The 22,228-nt window shown below is 48.4% G+C and overlaps 1 protein-coding gene across 12 annotated transcripts in view; it reads left to right on the forward strand.

Moving 5' to 3' along the window:
* The window catches only part of DAB2IP (DAB2 interacting protein), a 366,040-nt gene that overhangs the window by 280,348 nt on the left and 63,464 nt on the right, over positions 1 to 22,228 (forward strand). For 10 of the 12 annotated variants that reach the window (XM_061604328.1, XM_061604332.1, XM_061604329.1 and 7 more), the window contains one exon: positions 9,141 to 9,294. In XM_061604328.1, the coding sequence (XP_061460312.1) occupies positions 9,141 to 9,294 (154 nt within the window). Of the gene's footprint in view, positions 1 to 3,126; positions 3,270 to 9,140; positions 9,295 to 19,126; positions 19,164 to 22,228 lie in introns of those variants that run through there. The other 2 variants (XM_061604338.1, XM_061604339.1) reach the window with 2 other exon arrangements.

The following is a 22,228-nucleotide window of genomic DNA, read 5'->3' on the forward strand; positions in this document are numbered from 1 at the left end:
CAGTGATCTAAGCTAATGGCTGTCACCTTATCTTAACGGCAGCATGAATTTCACGAGATAACGTGTTCTGTGAAATGTCCGTCCTGAATGACTGCCAATCAGATTAATTTCTACTACTACTGTTATGGTTCACATATAAAGTGCATACAACTTCCCAAGTGCTCCAGATATATTAAAAGTGAAGATATTCCTTGCCCGCAGGCTCCCAATCTATGTATTGTTTATGTATTGTTGTTAAGTGCCTTCAAGTCGATTTTGACTTCTTCTTCTTCTTCTTCTTCTTCTTCTTCTTCTTCTTCTTCTTCTTATTATTATTATTATTATTATTATTATTATTATCATTATCTTTATTTTTACCCCGCCCTTTTTCCAAAGCTGGAACTCAGGGTGGCTTACAAATGAAAAACAAATACATATAATAAAAACATACAAAAACCTGCATTTAAAATTGAATTAAACTATATACGACATTAAAACATTTAAACATACACTTAAAATGGTTAAAACAGTGTAAAAATAGTGCAATTAAGGCAGTAAAACAATACCGCACACCTCTTAAATGCTATCCTTAAACATCTTCTATTCCAAAGGCCTGTCGGAATAAAAAGGTCTTTACCTGCTGACGAAAGGACAGTAGGGAGGGGGCCATTCTTGCCTTAGGGCGACCCTATGAATCAGCGACCTCCAAGAGCATCTGTCATGAACCACCCTGTTCAGATCTTGTACGTTCAGGTCTGTGGCTTCCTTTATGGAACTGCATTTTGGATACTCTGTTCATAGGGTTTTCATGGTAAAGAGGTATTCAGAAGTGGTTTACCATTGCCTTCCTCTGATTTTGGATGCATCTTAGTCTGGTATGCTTCTGAAAACCAGTTGCCGGAAGCCTCAGGAGGGGAGAGTGTTCTTGCACTCGGGTCCTGCTTGCGGGCTTCCCCCAGGCACCTGGTTGGCCACTGTGAGAACAGGATGCTGGACTAGATGGGCCACTGGCCTGATCCAGCAGCCTCTTCTTATGTTCTTATGGTGTCTCAGCTTTGACCATTCCGCCTTGGGTGCCCCTGCTAGGAGTCTAGCCTCTTGGTCTAGACTCCTGATGGCTTTGCTGTCAGCTTCTTCAACACTCTCAAACCCCTTCACCACGTTAAGGTGTGCATCCTAGAGGAGGTTGTATGTATTATATATCATTATATATCTTTTTGAAATAATATATGCGTATGCATCAGTCATTTGGCAGTGCTGCCTAAATGCTGCACAAAACTGCAATCCTGCACACACTTACTAGTAAGTAAGCACTAGATTCAGTGGGCCTTTCTTCTGAGTATAGATGCGTAGGATTGTGCTGTAATACTCCCCTCTCCGGCACCCCTGACCTTCACATCAGCTCCTTCATAGGCTGATTATTTATTTTCCGTCCCGTTCCTAATGATCCCTACAATGGAATTTGCCCTTTTTGCAGCAGCCACACACTGGATCTATATTGTGCCACCGAGGTATCTGCCATGACCCCAAGTCAGTTGCTGCCAGCTCAGACCTCATCAGGGTATATTATGTGAAGTTGGGGTGGGGCACCCCCATGTTGCTTGCATCGGATTGCATTTGCCATTTTACTACCCCTTAACCTCACTTTGGAGATATCCTTTTGGAGCTCTTTTTTCTTGTAACCCCCCCCCCCTTGCATTGGACGCTCTGGGCAAACTTTGCCTCCTTGCCACTCCTCGGCAGCTTTGAACAGTGGTTTCAGCAGCTCCTGTGGAAACGGCAGAGGCACCTCAGTTATGCGTGTCTGGCCGGTGCAGCGGGCGCTCGCTTGTAAGCGCACGGATGTTGACATTTATGGCAGATGTGGCTCCCTTCCCCAGCTACAGAGCAGCCAATCAGCAGCCTCAGGAACCAGAGCAGGCGCCAAGCTCACAGTGCCTGTGTGTGCCTGCTCCTTGGCTGCTTTGGTAATGCTAAGAGGGGCGTGAGGAGGACAAAATCAGGTGGGATGCACGGGGCAAGCCAGGTGGCTGGGGAAGGAGGGAGATGGCCCCCTTGCTACTTCTTTTACAGCCTGGAGAAGCCCACTCCTCCTGACTTCTCCCTCCCCAGATGTTCTCCGGCAGGCCACAGCTGCGAGGTGGTTCAGCACTGGACTTCCCTTTTGGTGAGGCCCCAGAGGGGAGGGGAGGGGAGGGGAGGGGAGGCAGGCGAGAGCAAGTGAGCAAAGAAATCTCTCCTTTGGAAAGTGTGGGAGGAGGAGTATCCATCCAAGCTTACACCCCTCTGCTCCTCATCAGCCTTTCAGGAATGTTGGAAACTGCCTTGTAGTGAGTCAGACTGCCGGCCCTTGCTAGCCCAGGGTTCCCTACACGGGCTGGCAGCAGCCCCCGGGGGTTTCAGGCAGGAGATGGCAGGGATTGAACCTGGGGGTTTCTGCATGCAAAGCATGAACTGAGCCTCGCCCCCTTTCCTTCTGCATGACCCTTTCCTCTGCATGGTCAGCCTTTGACCTGTGAGCTCCTAGGGGGCAGGGACCTGCCTCCTGTTTGCTCCGCATGCACAGGAGTAACGTGTCATGAGCTTTGAGCATGCCGTCTCAATAATACGGTTATGTCGTCTGGGGAAAAGAAGCCGTCGTCAATTTTATCCTAGGTGTATTCAACATACTGTAGCCTTAGTACCTGTGAAAGGGTACTCCTTCTCCGTCACACCTGCACCACCACCCCAGCCTCTATTCCCTGCCATTTTCTTGTCCTCCCCCCTCCCCACCCATCAATTGCTAGATTGTAAGATCCTTGCAGCAAGGACCTGCCCTCCTGTACTTCGTAAATGCCAGAGACACTGATGATGCTATAAAGATATTGTTATTGTATTTAATTAATTGCTGCGTTTTGCATGTGGACACAACAGATAGTCCAGAATAATTTTAAAAAGTGTGCTTCTTCTCTTTTGATGCATGCATGCATGTGTCATGAAAGAGGCATCATGCCTGGAAGTGGCATCCCCTCCTATGTGAGACAGAGAAGAAAGGGTGTCTTTAGATGGTGCTTACCACCTTTGGGTTTGTTTGTTTGTTTAGAAATATTTGTGTTGAAAATAACTTTTTTTAAAAAAGCCTCCTGCCTAATTTATCTTTTTGTACAGTTAAACTGAGAGCCAGTGTGGTGTGGTGGTCAGAGTGTTGGACTACAACCTGGGAGACCAGGGTTCGAATCCCCACACAGCCATGAAGCTCACTGGGTGACCTTGGGCCAGTCACTGCCTCTCACCCTCAGAGGAAGGCAATGGTAAACCCCCTCTGAATACTGCTTACCATGAAAATCCTCTTCATAGGGTCGCCAAAAGTTGGAAACGACTTGAAGGCAGTCCATTTCCATTTTTCACAGTTAAGCTATATGCAGTGCTTCATCCATCCATCCATCCATCCATCCATCCATCCATCCATCCATCCATCCATCCATCCATCCATCCATCCTTTCCTCCCAGTAGGAGCCCAGGGTGGCAACTTTGTTGCTTGCCCACAAGTGCAAGTTTCCCCACCCCACCCCACCCCCCAAAACTGACCAGCCCAGGGACGCTCACCTGGATCAGGATCCTAGTGTATGGAAGGGAGAGGGGCACTTTACCTCTTTTACCCCCACCCTTCCCCCCGCTGTGGTCTTGATTTGGTTCAGAGGCCTGCAGTTAACCTGGAGGAAAACAGCTGAGGCCATTGAGGCAAATGGGAGCTTTCTCTTCTGTTCTCTAATATTCTTTGAACTTGCATAGGAAGCTGCCATTTCCTGAGTCAGACCACTGGCCCATCTAGCTTAGTATTGTCTGCACTGACTGGCAGCAGCTCTCCAGGGCTTCAGACAGGAGTCACTCCCAAACCCTAGCTGGAGGTGCCACTGGGGATTGACCCTGGGGCCTTCTGCCTGCAAAGGTGATGCTCTAGCACTGACCTACGGCTCTTCTCCACTTCCGCACTGAGCTTGATGTGACGGCAAAACCGCAAGACCAAGCCTGAAATGCAGCCTCATCCTTCCGACAGAAAGATGGAGAATGGCGCAGGAGTCCAGGGCAGAATCTGCCCTTTCTGTGATTCGCTCTGCAATGGATGTTGCACGCTGCCCCGCATGTACCTGTCTCCAAAGCAGCTGCTTGCTGGGCTTGCGCTGGGGTCCCGCTGATCTGCAGCTCTCGCCGTTTTCCTCCTGCTGCAACCAATGTAGGGACTGTAGCTCAGTGGCAGAGCTCCTGCTTGGCATGCAGAAGGGTCCAGGTTCAACACCCACCCACTCCACACTCAGCATCTCCAGTTAAGTCTGGGAGAGATCCTTCCTTGAAACCCTGGAGAGCCGCTGCCGGTCAGTGTGGACAGGACTGAGCTGCGTGGACCGGGATGAGGCCTGTGTGTGAACCTATGTTCCCGAGGCAGTGGTTCTTAACCTTTTTTGGGTCATGAGCCCCTTTGATGAAAGCTACAGACCCCCATAAATAAATAAGCAAATTTGTTGCATTGGAAATTGGGGTTGTTTTGCACCCAGTTCACGGACCTCCAGAAGCCCCTAAGAGCCCCTGTCCTAAGGCAAGTTTTGCTTTCTTTTACCCTGTTGCTCTGCTCCGCTGTCCCTCCCAAGGTGCCCTGAGTATTTGTTGCTTTGAAGCTGCTCTGGGACCTCAACAATGCCCGTTTGGTCTCTGCCGCATTGTTGCAGCTGGCTTGTAGCTATTCCCACCATTGTCCTAAGAAGCTAGGAGCGGGAGGTGTCCTGGAGCCAGCTTCCTTTCCTCGTTGGCAGAAGGGAAAGGATCCCAGGGAAAGGATCTTCTACCCCACCCCGGCCAGGATGAGTGTTAATCTGGTGCACTTGGATGGAGAATGCTAGGACCTTCTGCATGCAAAGCAGGTCCTCCACAAATGAGCTTTGCCCCTCCCCTTAAAGGTACACTCACCCGCTGAGCAGACCTTGTCCATAATTTGAACCTCTTGCACCCAAAGCAAGAATTATATCTCCTGGACCAAGGATGGGGTCCCTGTGGTCCACCAGATGTTGTTGGAATCATACTCCCATGCAGTGACAGTTGGTGGCTCCGTGTCAGCAGGGCAGTGGAATCCGCTCCGGGTTTTAGCCTGAACTTTCAAGGAGCTGTCCAAGGTGCTGAAGCAGATTCCACTGCCCTGCTGAGAATGGCGCCACGAGACGCCAGTGCCCCATTTCTGATTGTTCCAGCCTAAAGTTAATTTCTCTTTGTTTATACATCAGTTTGCAAATTTTTCTGTAAGAAAAGCCCTCATGAACATCCATCACCATTTTAATGTGAATCTCCCCAGATATATGCATTTTGGTATGCAATTTCTCCTAATATACAGACTTTTGTAAAGCAATTTCTCCTAATATAGTGCATTTTTGTATGTTGTTTTCACTATGCATTATATGCTGAACGCACCTTGGGCAACTCCTTAAAAGTTTGGGCTAAAACCGGAGCGGATTCCACTGCCCGACTGACACGGAGCCACCAGCCACCACAGTTCCCATCTTCCCTGACCATTGGGCTAGCTGGCTGAGGCTGATGGGAGCTGGGGTCCAGCAACATCTAGAGGGCCACGGGCTCCACAGCCCTGCCTTAGACCAGCAAGTGAGGCATGTTTGTCTAACAAGTCTTGTGTTGCTGTTCTGTTGCCTTAGGCTGCAATCTGATACCCCTTTACCTGGGAGTAATCCCCATTGAACTCTGTGGGACTTACTTCTGAGTAGACAAGCATAAGCGTGCCCTGGTAAATAATACTATCTGCAGCTGCCTGCTTGCATTAGAGATTCTTGTTCTGTCTTTTTATTTATGTCAAACATTTTATAAACTGCCCTTCCCCCATGTTTCCAGGGTGATTTTTTTTCATAAGAAAATAAAGTAAAATACAAAAAAAAGCTTCTGTAATTTGATTTGTTTAAAAAGCTATTGATGTACTGTGAGGCGAGGGGAGTCATTGCTGGGCAGGATTTTGAGTAATTTCTGCAGAAAACCAGTTCATAAATATTTGAAACAAATAAGAGGCAGGCCTTGATCCATGTGGATGAGAGCGACTCTGAGCATATGCAGGCTGCATCACAGGCAAAATAGTGAAAGGTATTCAGACCTGTTTGTTTTTTGGTTCAGGGAAAGGAAAAGTGGTTATTATTGCATGTCTAGTTCACCTTTCCTTGAAGGAGCTCAAAGTGGTGAGTGTGTCTCTCCCTGTCCTGGCCAACCCCGTTGGATTCAGACTCAAACTCAGTGGGGTGTTTTTCTCCATTAATTTTAAAAAAGTGAGCTTAGAGCGTTTCATAGACTAGCTTACAGAACACACAAGTCTCTGCCACCCTACACTGCTTTGCTAGGCATGGCTACTCAAGCTAAAGCGTTGTCGCAGCAACTCGGCATGCCCCCTGACACCACTGAAGTAGACGCGGGATGGGCTCTCTACTTGCGCAGGAATTGTCCCCCGGATCAGGCCTGAGCAAGCAAATGGGCATTCCATCGCAAGGGTTGGGGAGGAGGCTCCGTCGGTTCACGTCTGTGCAGCTGCCGACACGTCCTTGGTGACGGGGGTGGAGATAGTTCTGCCACAACCTCCTTCATTGTTTCTGGTCCACCCTAGACTCCTGCTGCTGTTGATGGGACGGCTCTGTATCCAGAGGCGGCTCAGGGGGTGGGACGGAGTCTGGAGACGTGGGGAGTGGCAGCCCTTCATCTGGCTCCGTCTCTTCAGCGGGGACCGGACCCTCGGGGGCGGGATGGTCACTAATCAGACTGCTGCCACCCTCCCTAATCACAGTCCCCTCCCTGGACAACTCATTGAATTCTTCCCCTGGGTATGGATGGGCTAGAATTCCAGCCAATTCGAATCTGGTCCTGAATTTCCCATTGATTCGCTTATTCGCTATTGCTGCAGATCGGATTTTTATGCAGTGATTTTTATGTAGTGATTTTCGGAAGCTGATTTTTTTTTAAAGAAAAATATCTGCATCTAAAATATTGATATTAATATTTATTTTCAATATATCAATATTAATGTCAATATTTTTTCCAAGGGAGGGAAAACAGATCAGTAAAAGCAGCGGCTTGCAGACAAAGAACAAACTTGAATCAATCCTGGCCTGTTAGGTCGATGGGACGCTTTCGAACCAGCACTGGCCAATGGATCCCATCCCTACCCCTGGGTCCTCCTCCTCCTCACTTTGCTAGGAGTTTTCGACGGGGCTGGTGACACTCCCCATCTCCATATTATCCTCACAACAACCCTGTGAGGTCAGTGAGGCTGAGAGTTGGTGACTGGCTGAAGGTCACCCAGTGAGCTTCATGGCTGAGTGCTGGTTCAAACCCTGGTCTCCCAGGTCCTCGTCCAATTCTAGGTTTATAAAATTATGAATGATGTGGAAATACATTGCTTGCCCTCTCAATACTCAGGGTCACCCAGCGAAACAGGCTTGGGACTGACAAAAAGGATGTGCTGCTTCATGCCACGTGTAATTAACTAGTGGAACTCACTGACGCAAGAGCCACGAACTGAGATAGGTTGTATTATTTTGGAAAATGGTTTTAGATAAATTCAGGAATTAGGACAAAGCTTGTCCATTGCTATTGACCTTGATGGCTATATAGAACCTCTGTTTTCAGAGGCAGACTATCTTAGAGTACCATACGTTGTGGACAAACAACAAGAGAGGGCTGTTTTCTTTCATGCCCTGCTTGTGAGTTACCTAGAGGCCTCTTGTTCACCTCTGCAGAGAGTGGAATGCTGGTCTAGGTGAACGTTTTGGTTGGATCCAGGAAGGCAAGTCTCCAGTTCTTACAACCTGCCCCGCACAAGGGGACAGAATCTTTCCAAATCGATGCTGGCTTTCCCTTTCACTCTGCTTTACCAGTGGAGCCACCACTGGCTGTTGTCGGTCCTCTTCAATGTGTCCTTGCTTATCCTGAATGCCAGGCTTAATCTCGCAGAGTCAGACTGCCTGTTAAGTCAGCCTTGTAAATGATCCCACAAAAGTTACCAGCCTGCAAATATGTTTACTAGCCTGCTGGAACTGGCAGAAGAGGAATAGGGTGCTCCTCTCTCCCTCCGGCCAGAGCCCGGTGCCTTACTGTGCTGGGCACAGAAGAGGATGTACAGCTTCATTCCTCCTCTATCAGCTCACTTGCTCACGTGCATGCAATTCCTAGTCGCCAGTGGCTACCAGGCTGGTGCTTAAGTGCAAGGCTGGGTCGTGAGCTTGTGACCTGCCAAGCCATGTGCAAGCCCACCAGCCCTCCTTGGTTTTTTCCTGCCTGCCTGGGCTACCAAAGTTGGTGGGTGTCTCGTCAAGCCCTTGGCCGCTGCGCCCCCCCCACACACACACACACGCACAGAATGCAGCTTATGTTGAAATATAATCCTGGGCTTTGAGTCCAATGTTGCCCTTCCCCCCCCCCAAAGGGGTATTGTGAAAATAGACATTTGGTGTTGTTCATGGTTGTCCATGATACTGGAAGGATCTTGGGGGCTGATCATTATCACAGTGCTTTTTAAATTGATTTTTTAAACACAATTTCATTAAAAAAGAGGAGGCAGGGAACCATCAACTCACATTAACAGAACATTTAAAGATCTATACATCCCTTTTTGTTCACACGTATATATGCCGTCCAAATGTCCAACTATGTGTCCAGACGAAGTTGGCATGTATAGAAAGTACGCCCAAATGTAGCAAGGGTGTTTAGGCCATCAAACCATTGCATAGTTGGCAGGTGTTTGTCCTTCCAGGCTCGAAGTGAAAGGTTGTCACATAGAGGAGGGCCGGGATCTCTTCTCAATCATCCCAGAGTGCAGGATACGGAATAATGGGCTCAAGTTGCAGGAAGCCAGATTTCGACTGGACATCAGGAAAAACTTCCTGTTAGAGCCGTACGATAATGGAACCGATTACCTAGAGAGGTAGTGGGCTCTCTGACACTGGAGGCCTTCAAGAGGCAGCTGGACAGCCATCTGTCAGGAATGCTTTGATTTGGATTCCTGCATTGCACAGGGGGTTGGACTTGATGGCCTTATAGGCCCCTTCCAACTCTACTATGTTTCTATGAAGTGTATGAGTCTCTTTGCTACCATTCGGACATGTAAAGCCCTCTCTTTTCAGCACTGATGCCTCCTCTTCTTCCCCCAGATCCCATCTAATGCCAAGGCTGAAGGAATCTCGCTCCCACGAGTCACTGCTCAGTCCAAGTAGCGCGGTGGAGGCCCTGGATCTCAGCATGGAGGAGGAAGTGGTCATTAAGCCCGTGCATAGCAGCATCCTGGGGCAAGATTATTGCTTTGAGGTAAGGGTTGTGCAACGATGTCCAAGAACTGCTGGCTGGGTGCCCTGATTGGGGGCTGCCTGGAGGCATCTGGTTGGCCAATATTGGAAGCAATATTGGCCAATATTGGCTTGGTGGACATTTGGCCTGATCCATCAGGGTTGTTGTTTTTTTTTACTTTCATATTAGCTGTGATCATTTGGAATGGAACCTCCATGTTCAGAGGCAGTCTACCTCAGAACCAGTGCCTGGAGGCATAAAAATGGGGGGGTGAGGGGTGAGCTCCTGCTTTCGTGCCCTGCTTGCAGGCTTCACAGAGTAATTTGCCTGATCATTGTTGGGAAGATAATAGAGATGAGGTGGGCCTTTTGTTTGATCCATCAGGGGTCTTGCGATCTAGTCAAGGCTAAGGATGGGCATATTTTTGGTCTGTGTCAGTTCTGCATGTGTTTATTCGTATATCCGTTCCATCTCATTTCCGCATTAAGTTGTGGTTAAATCCATGCAAAAATATGTATTTAAATACAGTGTATGCTTTTCAGTGTGTTTTATTGTAATGTATGCATTTCTAAATGCATTTTCCCCCTAAAATATGCATTTTAATGCATTGTGGTACATTTTTTGAGAACTATAATGCAGGTGTGAAATCCAAAGAATAATTACATTCTGATCCATATTATTAATCCGGGAGATGTGAATTGGGTCACTTTGCTTAAAAATGTGGAGCCATTGAAATTCTCTTGCATCCCTAGTCAGGACCCCATTTCAGTGGCAGAAGTAGGATTTTTTCTTTGCTTTAGCCTTACTTCTCTTCCGTTAGCCTCTACTATTCCTGAAAAAGAGCATGTACAGAATGCCTCTCTCTTGGCAATGGCAGTCTGGTGCTAATTAACTGATCAGGGATTTTAAGAAACGGAAACAAAACAAATGAGTCACAACTGCTGAACAGTTTTGATTTGCGAAAGTTTTCCTGTTGAAATTAGCAATGGGATTTTTTTTAAACGGGGGCAGGGGGGATTTTTAATGGAAGGTCACAGCTGGAAGGCTCGCTGAGTTTGTTTTGTGACTATTTTTATGCTGGTTTATTATTTCAGTGCATCGTGTTTTGTATTTTTAAATGTTATTGTTAGGTGGAGTTGGTTTTTAATTGGATACAATAAAGCCGTTTTGTGGAGGAAGTTCTTCAAAAACTGGTACAAACTTTAAAATAAATAAATATGCATAAATAGTGGGTGTGTTTGGCTGCAAAAAGGCCCAAAAATAAAAGATCAGCAGGAGCCACATTTCCCTAGCAATTACAAGGAGGAGGAAGGTTTTTGTGGTTTTTGTGGTTTGTGTTTTTGGTAAATCACACTTGCCTCGATTGTGTCATGCTCAAGAGAGATAAAATGGAGTTAGGCAAAGGATAGATTTGTCACCCGTGGTACCGGAGCTCTTTACAGTTTTTGCTCAGCTCATGAAGGCAGAACAAGGTCTACTTGGAGGAGACTGGTAAATGCTGAGATTTACACCCTTGCAAAGAGGAGGGGCTGGCATCTTGCAATTGTGCCTGATCAAGGAGAATGAAAGGGATGCACATGGGGGGGGGGAACTGGAAGAATATATTAATTGCAGCTCTGAAATGCGCCATGGAGTGCCAGGTCACTGGGTGGCTGCAAACCGACCTATGCGGGAAGGAAGTGAGTTTTGGCACCTGTCTGACTGTGAGTCAGGGCTGCGGTATGCAACTTTTTGCACTTTCCTGGGTCAAAATGTAGCATGGTTAAGAGCTGGGTACAAGTTTCTAGTCCAGAGGTGGGGAACCTTTTCAGCCCCATGGGCCAGATCGTTATCAGGATCTAGCCTCCTGGGGCAAATTTGATAGGTGGGTGGGGCTGCCCACCTGTCAGTCATCTGATCTCACAATGGCAGGGCGTTGGAGTTCCAAAGTCAGGGCTTCAAAGCATCATGTGTGGCCCACATGCACGAGGGAGTTCCACGTGTGCCCAATTCAGGAGGGTTTGGCTGAGCAGTAGAGGTGAAGCCTGCTTTCCCTTGACAGTGCGCCAATGGCAGCACCCGTTAAGGGTCCCAATTGGGTGCTGAAAGCCATGCCTCCCTCTGTCCCTCACCTGATGGCACGTATGACATCAGGTGTGAGGCAGGGAGGTATGGTATGTGGGGGGGGCGTGTTCCTCCCATTCATGTCCTTACGGCCCAGAGATAATCTTTGTTAGGGTGGAGAGGGGAAGCGGGGAATTTCAAATACAGGTTGAGGGACGTTGTGGCATTTTTCTGCCCTCAGGAAATGGGGCCTTCAGTATTTTGTATAGCTATTGCAAAGCGAATTAAGCAAAAGACGGCAACTGGCATGTACCTGCTTAATTGGTTGAGGATACAGAATTTTGAGTGATGGCCTTGACCTGAACCTGCCCCTTTTTCTGTGTGGGAAGACAAGAACTGAGTTTGGCAGCCTTTGCTAACAGGGACTCCATATTGTGACCCAGATGTTGCGGAATGGCACCGTTTCCTTTTAACTTTTTACCCGAAATGTGGGTGTGATGAGTGCCTTTATATAAACTTACACACACACAGTGATTATAATTATTATTATGTTTGTTTGTTTGTTTGTTTCTGACTGGTCAATTGACCGTAATAAATCTAATAACAGTAATAAAGTTTGTTTGTTTATACCCTGCCTTTTGGCCAAGGCCCTCAAGGCAGCTTACAGAAGACACAAATGTCAAAATACAATACAGTAGGGCCCCGCTTCCTGGCACTTCACTTCCCAGCGTTCCGCTAATGAGGCGGCTTTGATTCCCCGTTTTTAAAGCCGATTTTGCAGCATTTTGGCATCATTTTGGCGCCCCATTATATTCAATGGGGTTCCGCTTTACGGTGGGGGTCCGGAACGGAACCTGCCATATAACCGGGGCCTGTCTATATAAGATTACATCAATAAAATAATAAATCAATACAATAAAGTAATACAGTTTACAAAACACAATACGAGAGTCAAATAACAATAACAATAGTGATCAGAGGTGACGGAACCTTCTTTGGAGGGGCAACATTTTTGGACTCCCTTTCCTTGCCAGGAGCCAAATTTCGGCACACCTTTTCAATTGCACTGTGTCGCCAGCTGGAGGCAAGCGAACTGTGTTTCGTCTAGCGATGGTATGTGAGCGACTGAACTCTGGCTTCAAGCACCACTGTTAGGCTTAACATGCATGCTAGTTATCTCTGGATGCCAAGCTTTGCCCCAAATGACAGGTCCTTCTAAATCCTGGCCTAGCCATGTATACCCCACCTGTTGGGTATGCTTTAATTTGGATTCCTGCATTGAGCAGGGGGGTTGGACTTGATGGCCTTATAGGACCCTTCCAACTCTATGATTCTGTGATTTTGTATGTGTATGTTTGGCACCTGTGTTCTCAGTGCTTTCAGTCACAACATTGTTGGCATTGTGGAGTCCTTGGGGTTTTGGGGGAGAACAGAATCTCTTGGTGCACCCAAAGTCAAAAATCCCTTAAAACTCCCCCCCTCAATTCTATCTCCTTGGCCGTAATATCATCCTGTTATCTGCCAGCAGAAATGTAGGTTAGTGGAGGATGTCAGTTTGGCTTAACGCAAGGGCTACGAGGCCACAAGCGTTGCCGTGGATCAGGATTTTGAAAACCTGGTTTGGAAGCTGTGAGGGAGAGATGGCAAGCAGGCAGCGTGACATTCTTTTGCTCATGAAAAAGCATTGGTAAGTGAGAAAATTGAGCTGACACCTCAGAAGAGAAGCTCAACAGAGGAGCGTGAAGTTAGCCTGACCCATCAAAGCCCCAGGGACAGGGCGGTGAAGGAAGGATTTTTGGGTGCTACCGGGGAGGGTGGCTCTTGAGGACCACTTGCTGCTGCACTGTCCTTGCCTTTGGGACAGAGCTGTGAGCATCTCACAGCAACGCAGAATTTGCTATCTGTCTTGGACTTTTGGATGCTGCACCCTCCCAAATGTAAAACAAGTCACTAGTCCTTAAAGTTGCAGCAAGAAGTTAAAAATAATTTAGGCACTGCAGCTCTTGACATCTTAGAGCAGGTAGTTAAGGTCACTTTTTAAATTTATTTAAAATATTTCTATACTTCCCCACCCACCCACTGTTCATCCTCCTAGATTGCAGGGTGAAAACAGCAAGCTGAACCAAAATTACAACAGTAGGCAAAATCTTGAAACATACTAATAAGGCACCTTTGAGGCCCATTGCGAAGATGGTGTCCAGCTTTACCCCCCCTGTGAATACATGTTTGTGGTCAGGGATTCTACCCTATGTCCATGATAGTGTGTGCCACATCAGGAAGGGGCAAGTAGTCTGGTTGATTGACACGGTGTGTGCTGGGACAAAGGGGGGGGATCTTTGTGGGCAAAGTCACTAGAAGCCGAATACTGCAGGGTGAGCAGGAGACTCTTTCCAGCAAAAGCCCAGTTGTAGAGCTTTGTTGCCCTGCTTTACATCTCCTGCAGCCCTCAGAATTAAGCAAACCCCATACATGTAAATGCCCTCTTTTGTGTAATTTATCGGGGCTGCAGAAGTTGGCTGCAGAATTTCTGACCTCTCTTTTCATCCCCCCTGATTTATGAGGGCACGTGGCTCAGGGTCATGCACTCTCTTCTCTAAAATAGTTAAAATTCTGTGTCGTGTTAATCCAAGGAAAGCTGGATCCCTGTGGTCACGATAAACTGCTGAGATTTGCCTGCTGTCCCTTATTTGGCATAATTTGTACAGTTTTGCATAATCCTTTTAAAAGTAATACTAATAATAGGGAGAGGGTTGAAGCTCAACCACAGGAACACTTATTCGATTGTCCCTCTCCCCCAAAAAAATCTGGCTTCAAAGTGTTTCAGCAGGCATCTTGTATCCATAAGGGACTAGGAACTTGATATTTAATTTTTTTAAAGGCTTAAATTCCCTCGAATTTTGCACCCACAGACTGTGCATTTTCCATGCTCCTGCAGAATTGCAGCATAAGCACAGTCCATGTCTGAGCCATGGCCATGGCAGACAGTCTTGGTTCTGTTCTATAGAGATTTGGGGCCACAGAATTGTCAAGAGCAGCTTTAAATTTCTTCCCAGGCTGCATGGAAGGATTTGAGCACCCCAACTTTCCAACATTATGCTTCTTAAATAGTAAGTTAATGATTTCTAAATTGTCATGCAGAACCTGATTAGTGCATGCAAATATCTGCCACATATTTTCACACATTAACAATGCCTTGAGACAAGAAGTGGCTTTGATCACTTTAAAACGGGACTGGGCAAATTCAAGGAGGTGAGGAGATCTCCAGTGCTGGAGAGCAGTCATGATGGCTAACTAGAACCACCACGTTCAGAGGCAGTCTATCTTTGAATACCAGGTGCTAGGGACAAATTACAGGGGAAGGCTATTATCTTCATACCCTGCTTTCCCTGCTAGTGACTTTGCCCACAAACCTTTCTGGAGGTTTTTATGCTAGCTGAAATGGAGCTTCCTTGTTCAGGGGCACGTATACCAGCTGCTGGAGAGCAGCAACAAGAGAAGACTCTTGCTTTTATTCTCTGTTTGGGGGCTTCTGGGAAGCATCCTGATTGGCCAATGTAGGGAACAAGATTCTGGACTGATTCTGAGCTTGACTGCGATGCAGCAGGTCTCTTCTTATTTTAGCTAAGAAGGAAATCCTCCACATCCAGGGGTAGTCTACCTCTGATTATCAGTTGCTGGGAAACTACATTGAGAAGGCTGCTCTTACCTTCCTGCCATGTCTGGGGGCTTCTCAGAGGCATCTGGCTGGCCCTTGTGGAAACAGGGCAGTCTGAATCAGCCAGGCCTCGTGAACAACCACACCTAAACAGCACTCAGAGGGGATCAACGTCCCCTGGCTTAAATTTGGCTGCTGTTCCATACCTCAGATGTTTCACTGGCCATTCACCTGCCTCCTGACACGCACCATCTAGCTCACTATTGTCTGTACTAAGTGGCAGCGGCTCTCCGGGGTTTCAAACTGGAATCTTTTTTCCATCCCTACCTGGAGATGCTGAGGATTGAACCTTGAGACCTGGTGCATGCAAAGCATGTGCTGTGCCACTCAGCAGCGGTCATTCCCTTAAAAAGAAAGTAAGATTCCAGTCCTCATTGTGCTGAGTAAAGGGCTGGTTTAATAGGAGCCTGAAAAATGAAATGGACTGCCTTCACGTTGATTCTGACTTATGGGCGACCCTATGAAGAGGGTTTTTGTGGTAAGCGGTATTCAGAGGAGGTTTACCATTGCCTCCCTCTGAGGCTGAGGCAGTGACTGGCCCAGGGCAACCAGTGAGCTTCGTGGCTGTGTGGGGATTCAAACCCTGGTCTCCCAGGTCATAGTCCAACACCTTAACCACTATACCACACTGGCTGTCAATAGGAGCCTAGGAGGCTGCTTTCTACCAAGACAAGCCATTGGTTCCATCTGGCTTAGTACTGTCTGCACTGACCGCCGGCGGCTCTTTAGGGTTTCAGGCCGGGGACTCCAACTGGAGATGCTGTCAGAGATTCAGCCTTGGGCCTTCCGTGCCAAGCAGATGCTCTACCACTGATCTATGGCTTTCCCCCATCCTGGTGACGTGCCCATGATGTCACCACTGCGCCTGGCCTGTCTGCCGCTTCCCTCTCCCTGCCACCCTCACACTTGTCCTTGGGAGAGGTCGGACTCTGCATATCAGTAAGTAGGTTGGATTGCAGCAGAAGCACCTTCCTGACTTCCTTCCAGCGTCGCCCGACAGGAGCGTTCTTTTGGCAGCAAGCAAACATTGCAGGATAATTTTGCCTGGTGGAAGGGGCCACCCATCCATGGAACGAGGCTAATAAGCAGAAATGAGTTAAATTTCGGAAACTAATGATTTCTTCCCTCCCCACCCGCTGATTGAATTTTGCCCTGGTAAATTTATACCTATGTTTCCCCACTTTTTATCTTTTTTTTAAACAGTCTAGGTTTGATTATCCTTTACTGGAGTTGCTGTGTCTGTTCCGTACGGTGTCTGGGCATTTCCAGAGAGCTCACCCTCCGCTCACATTGTGCCATGCGGATTTTCTGCTGCACACCCAAAAACAGGGATGAACAAATCTGTTGGTTTCTGGTTCTCTCGGCTAATTTTATTTTGGCTTTTTCTTTGAAAGCCCCAGTAAAAATTTGTAATGCATTTTTGGGTGCGTTGCCCCCAACAGACACCTTTTTGCGAGCCATTTCCCCTACGCTGATGCATGTTTGTATGAAATTTTCATCCGCATATATCTTTTGTGTGAAATGTCCCTAATATACACGCCAGCCTCAACTTCAGATGTGCAGAACTGTTTTTATCTTATTACTTTTTCCCATTGCGGAAGAATAGATATATTTGGAATGAGCTCGGCCAGGGGGTTTCCAGAGCAGACCCCCAGCTGCTCTAAACAACTTAATAACTCTCGGCTTTTCAGAGCCAGCAGATGAGCTGATCTCCTTCAGTTTAGAGCAGCCTTCACCAACCTGGTGCCCTCTGAATGTTTTGGACTCCAGCGCCCATCAGTGCCAGCCAGCATGGCTGTATGATGCTCAGGTTGATGGGTGCTGTAGCCCAAATCATTCAGAGGGCACTTGGTTGGGGAGGGCTGGTAGCCGTGCCTCTGGGGGCAAGGGAGTGGGCACTTCTGAGCCTTACCTCTCCTTTGGAAGCAAATGACAGTGAAGAAGGGCAACTGAGGGTTGTTGTTCTTGGAGGGCTGGAACATCTTTTGTACTCATAAAGGAGAAAATGTTTGTGGCTTTTTAATTTGGAACAGGCCGGGGACCCTCTGACCTTTCAGATTTTGTCAGAACACACACACCCTTCATCCCTGATCATTGGCCATGCTGACTAGTACTGTTAGGGGTCTCAACACTCGCTGAAGAAAGGCCAGAGGTTTCCCCCACACCTGGTTTAGAAGTAAGGCAGCTAACATCATCCTGTTTCCTCAGAAGCAAGTCCCTCTGTGTTTGATGTGGCTTACTCCCATGTAGAACAGCCAGAGAGGATTGGGTTCCTGCACCTTTAATAGCTGTCTAGAAAAGGGAATTTCAGCGAGTGTAACTCTTAAAAGCACAGGAGCCAGGTCCTCTTTGGCATCTGGCCACCCTACTCCTGGGTAAATGTGCACTGCAAGAGTGGAGAAACTGTGGCCCTCTGGACAATGTTGGACTCCAATGCCCATTGCCCCACCCTGGCCAGCATGGCCAGTGGTCAGTCGTGATGGGAGCAGAATTGCAGCAGCGTAAGAACATAAGCAGAGCCGGCTGGATCAGGCCAGTGGCCCATCTCGCACAGCATCCTGCTCTCGCAGGAACCAAACAGAACCCTATCATGGGAAGCCTGCAAACAGGCCCTGAGCACAAGAGCCCTCTCCCCTCCTGCGGGCAGAGCCCTACCATCACGGCTAGTAGCATCTGGAGGGCCCCAGCTTAGCCACCCTCAGGTGGGGCATGACTGACTTTTACAAACTCATGCCACAGCATGGAGATGGTGGATGGCCAGAAAGCTCTCTCCCCCCGCCCCCCAAAAAACCATTTTGGCATGTAAGCAGTATATAAATAAATAAGGCTACATCTTGGGGTCATGCAGTGAACCGGAATGGCAAAAGAGCCATGTTGTGGCCATTGCTGATGGCTTTAAAAGGGGGGATTAGACAGGTTTTTGGAGCAAGGGGTCTTTCCGTGGCCGTTAAGCATAATGGCTAAATAGAACCCCAGATTCAGAGGCAGTCTACTTCTGAAGACCAGTTATTGTAGAGCCACTGGGGGGGCTCTATTGCCTTCAGGCCCTGCTTGTGCATCTGGTTAGCCACCATGGGAGGCAAGGTTCTGGTCTAGATGGACCACAGTGGTCTTATAAAGCAAGGCTCTTTTCATGTTGTAGCCTCAGGAAAAGCGTCTGTTGAGGCCAGTGCCAGGAAATGTGCCCAGCTAAGCTTGGGATCGAGGGGACAGGAAGGAGAGAGAGAGAGGAAGGCCAACAGGCCAGCAGCTGGAGCGTTCAGCACCTTGGACAGCTCCACGGACGTTTGGACTAAAATCCGGAGTGGATTCCACTGCCTCACTGATGTGGAGCCACCAGCCCCACATGGAATGTGGATGATTGAAGAACTTCTTTCTCCTGCCTCCAAGAAGTTGGAGTGGTTCTCTGCAGGGGGTGCCACGAGTGGGGGTGGTGGAAGGGGGCGGCTAGGGGTTTTTGAAACAGTCAGTTTCTGATTCCTCAACTGCTGGTATCTGCCAAAAGCTGAGTGTCTGGAGTGAGGATTAGTGCAGGAAAGAGCACCACCTTCGGCCTGGCACAACCGCAGGAGGCACCTAATGGCTTGGCAGGCCCAGCTGGTGCTGCCAATTCCCTTTAATGCAGAATCTCTCCACCAGCCGAAGAGCAAATGGCTCAGTTGATTTCCAGAGAAGGTGATGTTCCCTAGGATGCCTGGGACAGGGTCTGAACTAAGAGCCGGCGGAAAGCCAGCTCCGAAAGCCTCACAGGAGGCGGCTTGCGGGGAGAGGCTTCTCCTGAGCAGGGGATTTGGATCCAGCAGCCCCCTGGAAGAGGACAGGTCTTGCTCAGCCCATGAGGAATCCCTTGGCCTGGTCTGAGATCTCTCAAAGAGGTGTCGTGGAATGTGGTACAGTGGTTAGAGCAGGACTGAGTGCAGCCAGAGGGTCGCATTCCCTCCAAGGGCCACATGCCAGTGGGGGAGGACAAAGGCAAACATTGTGGGTGGATCAATGAATGTGAATTTTACTCTTGTGCAGTAAGGCTACTTTCTGTGCAGAGCGTTACTCTCACAATCACTCTCTGCCCTCCATTCGGTCAAGGAAGCGGCGCAATCAGAGTTCAAGACGTGTTCCAGCCAGACAAAAAGACGTAAGTAGGATGCGAAGGAGGGCCAGTGAGGGGCATGGCTTGCGGAGAGCCCGAGGGAAGGGCCAGAGAGGAAAAGCAGAGGGCGGCTCTGTTTGGCCCCTGCGCCTCTCCCTATCCCTGGTCAGATTGTCAGGCTAGGATCTGGGAGAGTCAACCACGGGGCCACTCACTGGCAGCCGAACCTCCCTCGGAGGGTTGCTGGGAGGATGAATGGGGGGGAGAAGAGCCATGTGCTCCACCTTGAGGCCATTGGAGGAAAGGTGGGATATAAATGTCACTAATTAATTAAATTCAATCTCTATGTTTTGGCTCCGAGCTGCTCCACCGTGCTCCTGGAGAGGAAAGATCTGGACCTCTGCAGTGTTGAGCACTATTTCTTTCTGGAGTGGGTTTATACTCTCCAGCATAGCACAAATGGAAAAGAGGGTCATGCTTGTAACACCTTCCCACTGGTTACAACAAAAATCAATCTCACAGAGAGAGAGGGGGGGGGCTGCCTATTGTGGGCTGTATTCTTTTCATCAGTGATAGTCCGTTTCCCCCAGATTGGGGATCTGTTCTTTTGGGGGAAGACACATTTACAGGGTGGAGGAACCCTGTGGCCCTCAAGCGGATGTTGGACTCCAGCTCCCACTGGCTCCAGCCAGCAGGGCACAAAATAGGACTTGGAGTCCAGCATCGTCTGCTGGGCCACACATTCCCTCCCACCCCTAATATATTAGAAGCCCATCCCTGCCTGATGTAACCGGCTGCAGGGTGTGAAGCGGAAGCAGGTTCTGCATTGCACGATGGCGTAGCATCCATGCTCAGGCGCCGATGTGCATGCACACGAGAGACAGGTTGCAGCCTTCCCCCCTCCCCACGCCATACCAACACATGTCACTTCTCACCCTGGAGAATATATTAAAATGCTGGAAACTCACACTGAGAGAATTTTCAACAAGCCCCCTCCCCAATGGAGCATCTGGGGGTTGGGCCGAAGCAGCCCCCTAAGGCTAGCTGCGGTCTGTTCCTCAAAGGCAGCCTACTCAGGCTGTAGGGAACAGCAAGGCCAAAGGCAGAGCAAGGCTCAGGGCCTGTGAGAAGGGGAAGGCAGGTGACTGATTGCAGTGGGGAAATGCAGAGCGCCAGACAAGCACCTAGAGCCCACCGAGGTCTGTGGCCACCGAGTGGGGCGGGGATGGGCAGCACATTTTCTCAGAGGGCCACTATTGAGAGGTGAGCAGCAGCCAGTGCCTCAGTTCCCCCACTCCACCTCCTCCAAAAAATGGCCTGCTAGCAATTTCGGCTGCACATGTGCCATTTCCTCTTTGCCTCTTGTGCCTCAAGGGATGGAGAGGCTGAATGGCTTTAGCCACGGGGCTGATTTTTTCCAGAGGACTGCAGTGGCTCATTGTGCAGGGGTGCAGGTCGCCAGACGTCTGTGGCCCAAGTCTATGGGTGGCTGACCAGAGCCTCTCCAGGCTATGGAGACTCTCTCACCCAGCGCTGTGTTGTTCTTCTCCAAAGCTTACTTTGGCTTCTGGGTTCTGACCCCCTAGTAGCACCAATGCTGCCATCAGGGATCCCCATGGAGAAAGTGGCAGCAGCGAACCAGTAAAGGGAACCTGTGAGATCTTTCCAGCTAAAATGAGGGTCATCCTACTTGAATCACTCACCAAGTTGTCCTCTGCATGAGCACCCGAGGCACAGAGTGTCCGTCAGTCCCTGTCAAACAGACCCCTCCTGGACCCCAATAGGTACACTGCTTGCAGGCAAAGATGTATTCAGGACCACCCAAGTAGCAAAATATTTCTTCTAGCTATGAAGAAAAGATAAGCCAGGCTCCAAAAAACTTAGGGTAGGTGGCTTGTGCTTTTGTTCTTTTCTGAATAACAAAAGACTTTAAAACACAACCTTTTGTTGTATTTTCATCCCCATATACTGTGGGCAATGCACGATTGACATTGAGAGGGAGTGTTATTTTTCAGGGTGTGTGTATTTGTTCGCTGAATCTGTCAAAATGTTTGTTTGCTGTATTTGTCTTGCGGTGGCTTTAAGCAATACAGTTTGCCCATTCATTCATTCATTCATTCATTCACTGGCTGCTCTTTTGCCATGTGGCTTTGGGGCCTTGCTGTCACATTCCTACCGGCTCTCCTTTTCCACCAGCCTGGCAATTTGTTCTGTCACGGGCAACATCCCTCTCTCCTTCTTTGCTTAATTAAGCAGCCTAACCATCTGATGAACCATCTATTTCCCTGCCCCAAGCTGGGACGCATACAAGTGAGAATTTTGTCTTGCTGTATCTGATCAAATGTTCATCTAATCCAGTGCTCTGTTGCCAAAAGCGTGATGGAGAGTTAACCACTCCCTGTGAGTCAGAATGGAGCCTCCCTATCTAGAGGCAATCTGTTATTATTGTTTTCATTTGTTAGCCACCTCATACCCAACAGTCCTCAAGGTGACTTACAACAAATTTAATGACATACCATATAAAACAGATTTTAAAACATGCAATATAAAAACTTAAAATGTAAATAAAAAGGAATAACTAAAAACAGCCCACCTCAAAAGCCAAAGGCCTGAATGAAAAGGAAGGTTTTGCCTGGCACCTAAAGATTGATAGAGAAGGAGCCAGGCATGCCTTTCTGGAGAGACTATTCCACAGCCAGAGAGCCACCACTGAAAAGGCCTGTTCTCGTGTGGCCATCCCTTGAGCCTCCCATGGAGGGGGCACACAAAGAAGGACTTCTGATGATGAGTGCACGGAGAGGCAGTCCTTGAAGTAGTAAGGTCCTGAGCCACATAAGGCTTTTATAGCTCAAAACCAGCACTCTGAACTGCTGGATCAAAGTGAATTGAGTCAACCCCTGGATGCCAGATGCTGACAGCAAACAGGAGAGAACCATTCCCTTTATGTCCTCCTCCGAAGCTTAGTGGCGCTGATGGGCTCAATGGGCCTTGCTCACATCCAGTAAGGCAATTCATAACTGTAATGGCAGAATTAATAGGGTTAGAAAGGTTCTTGCAGGTCATCTAGTCCACCCTCCAGCTCAACACAGGGTATGCAGTGCAGGATCTTG

This window comes from Rhineura floridana, chromosome 20, assembly GCF_030035675.1.
Source record: "Rhineura floridana isolate rRhiFlo1 chromosome 20, rRhiFlo1.hap2, whole genome shotgun sequence".
In the NCBI taxonomy this organism is placed as follows: domain Eukaryota; kingdom Metazoa; phylum Chordata; class Lepidosauria; order Squamata; family Rhineuridae; genus Rhineura; species Rhineura floridana.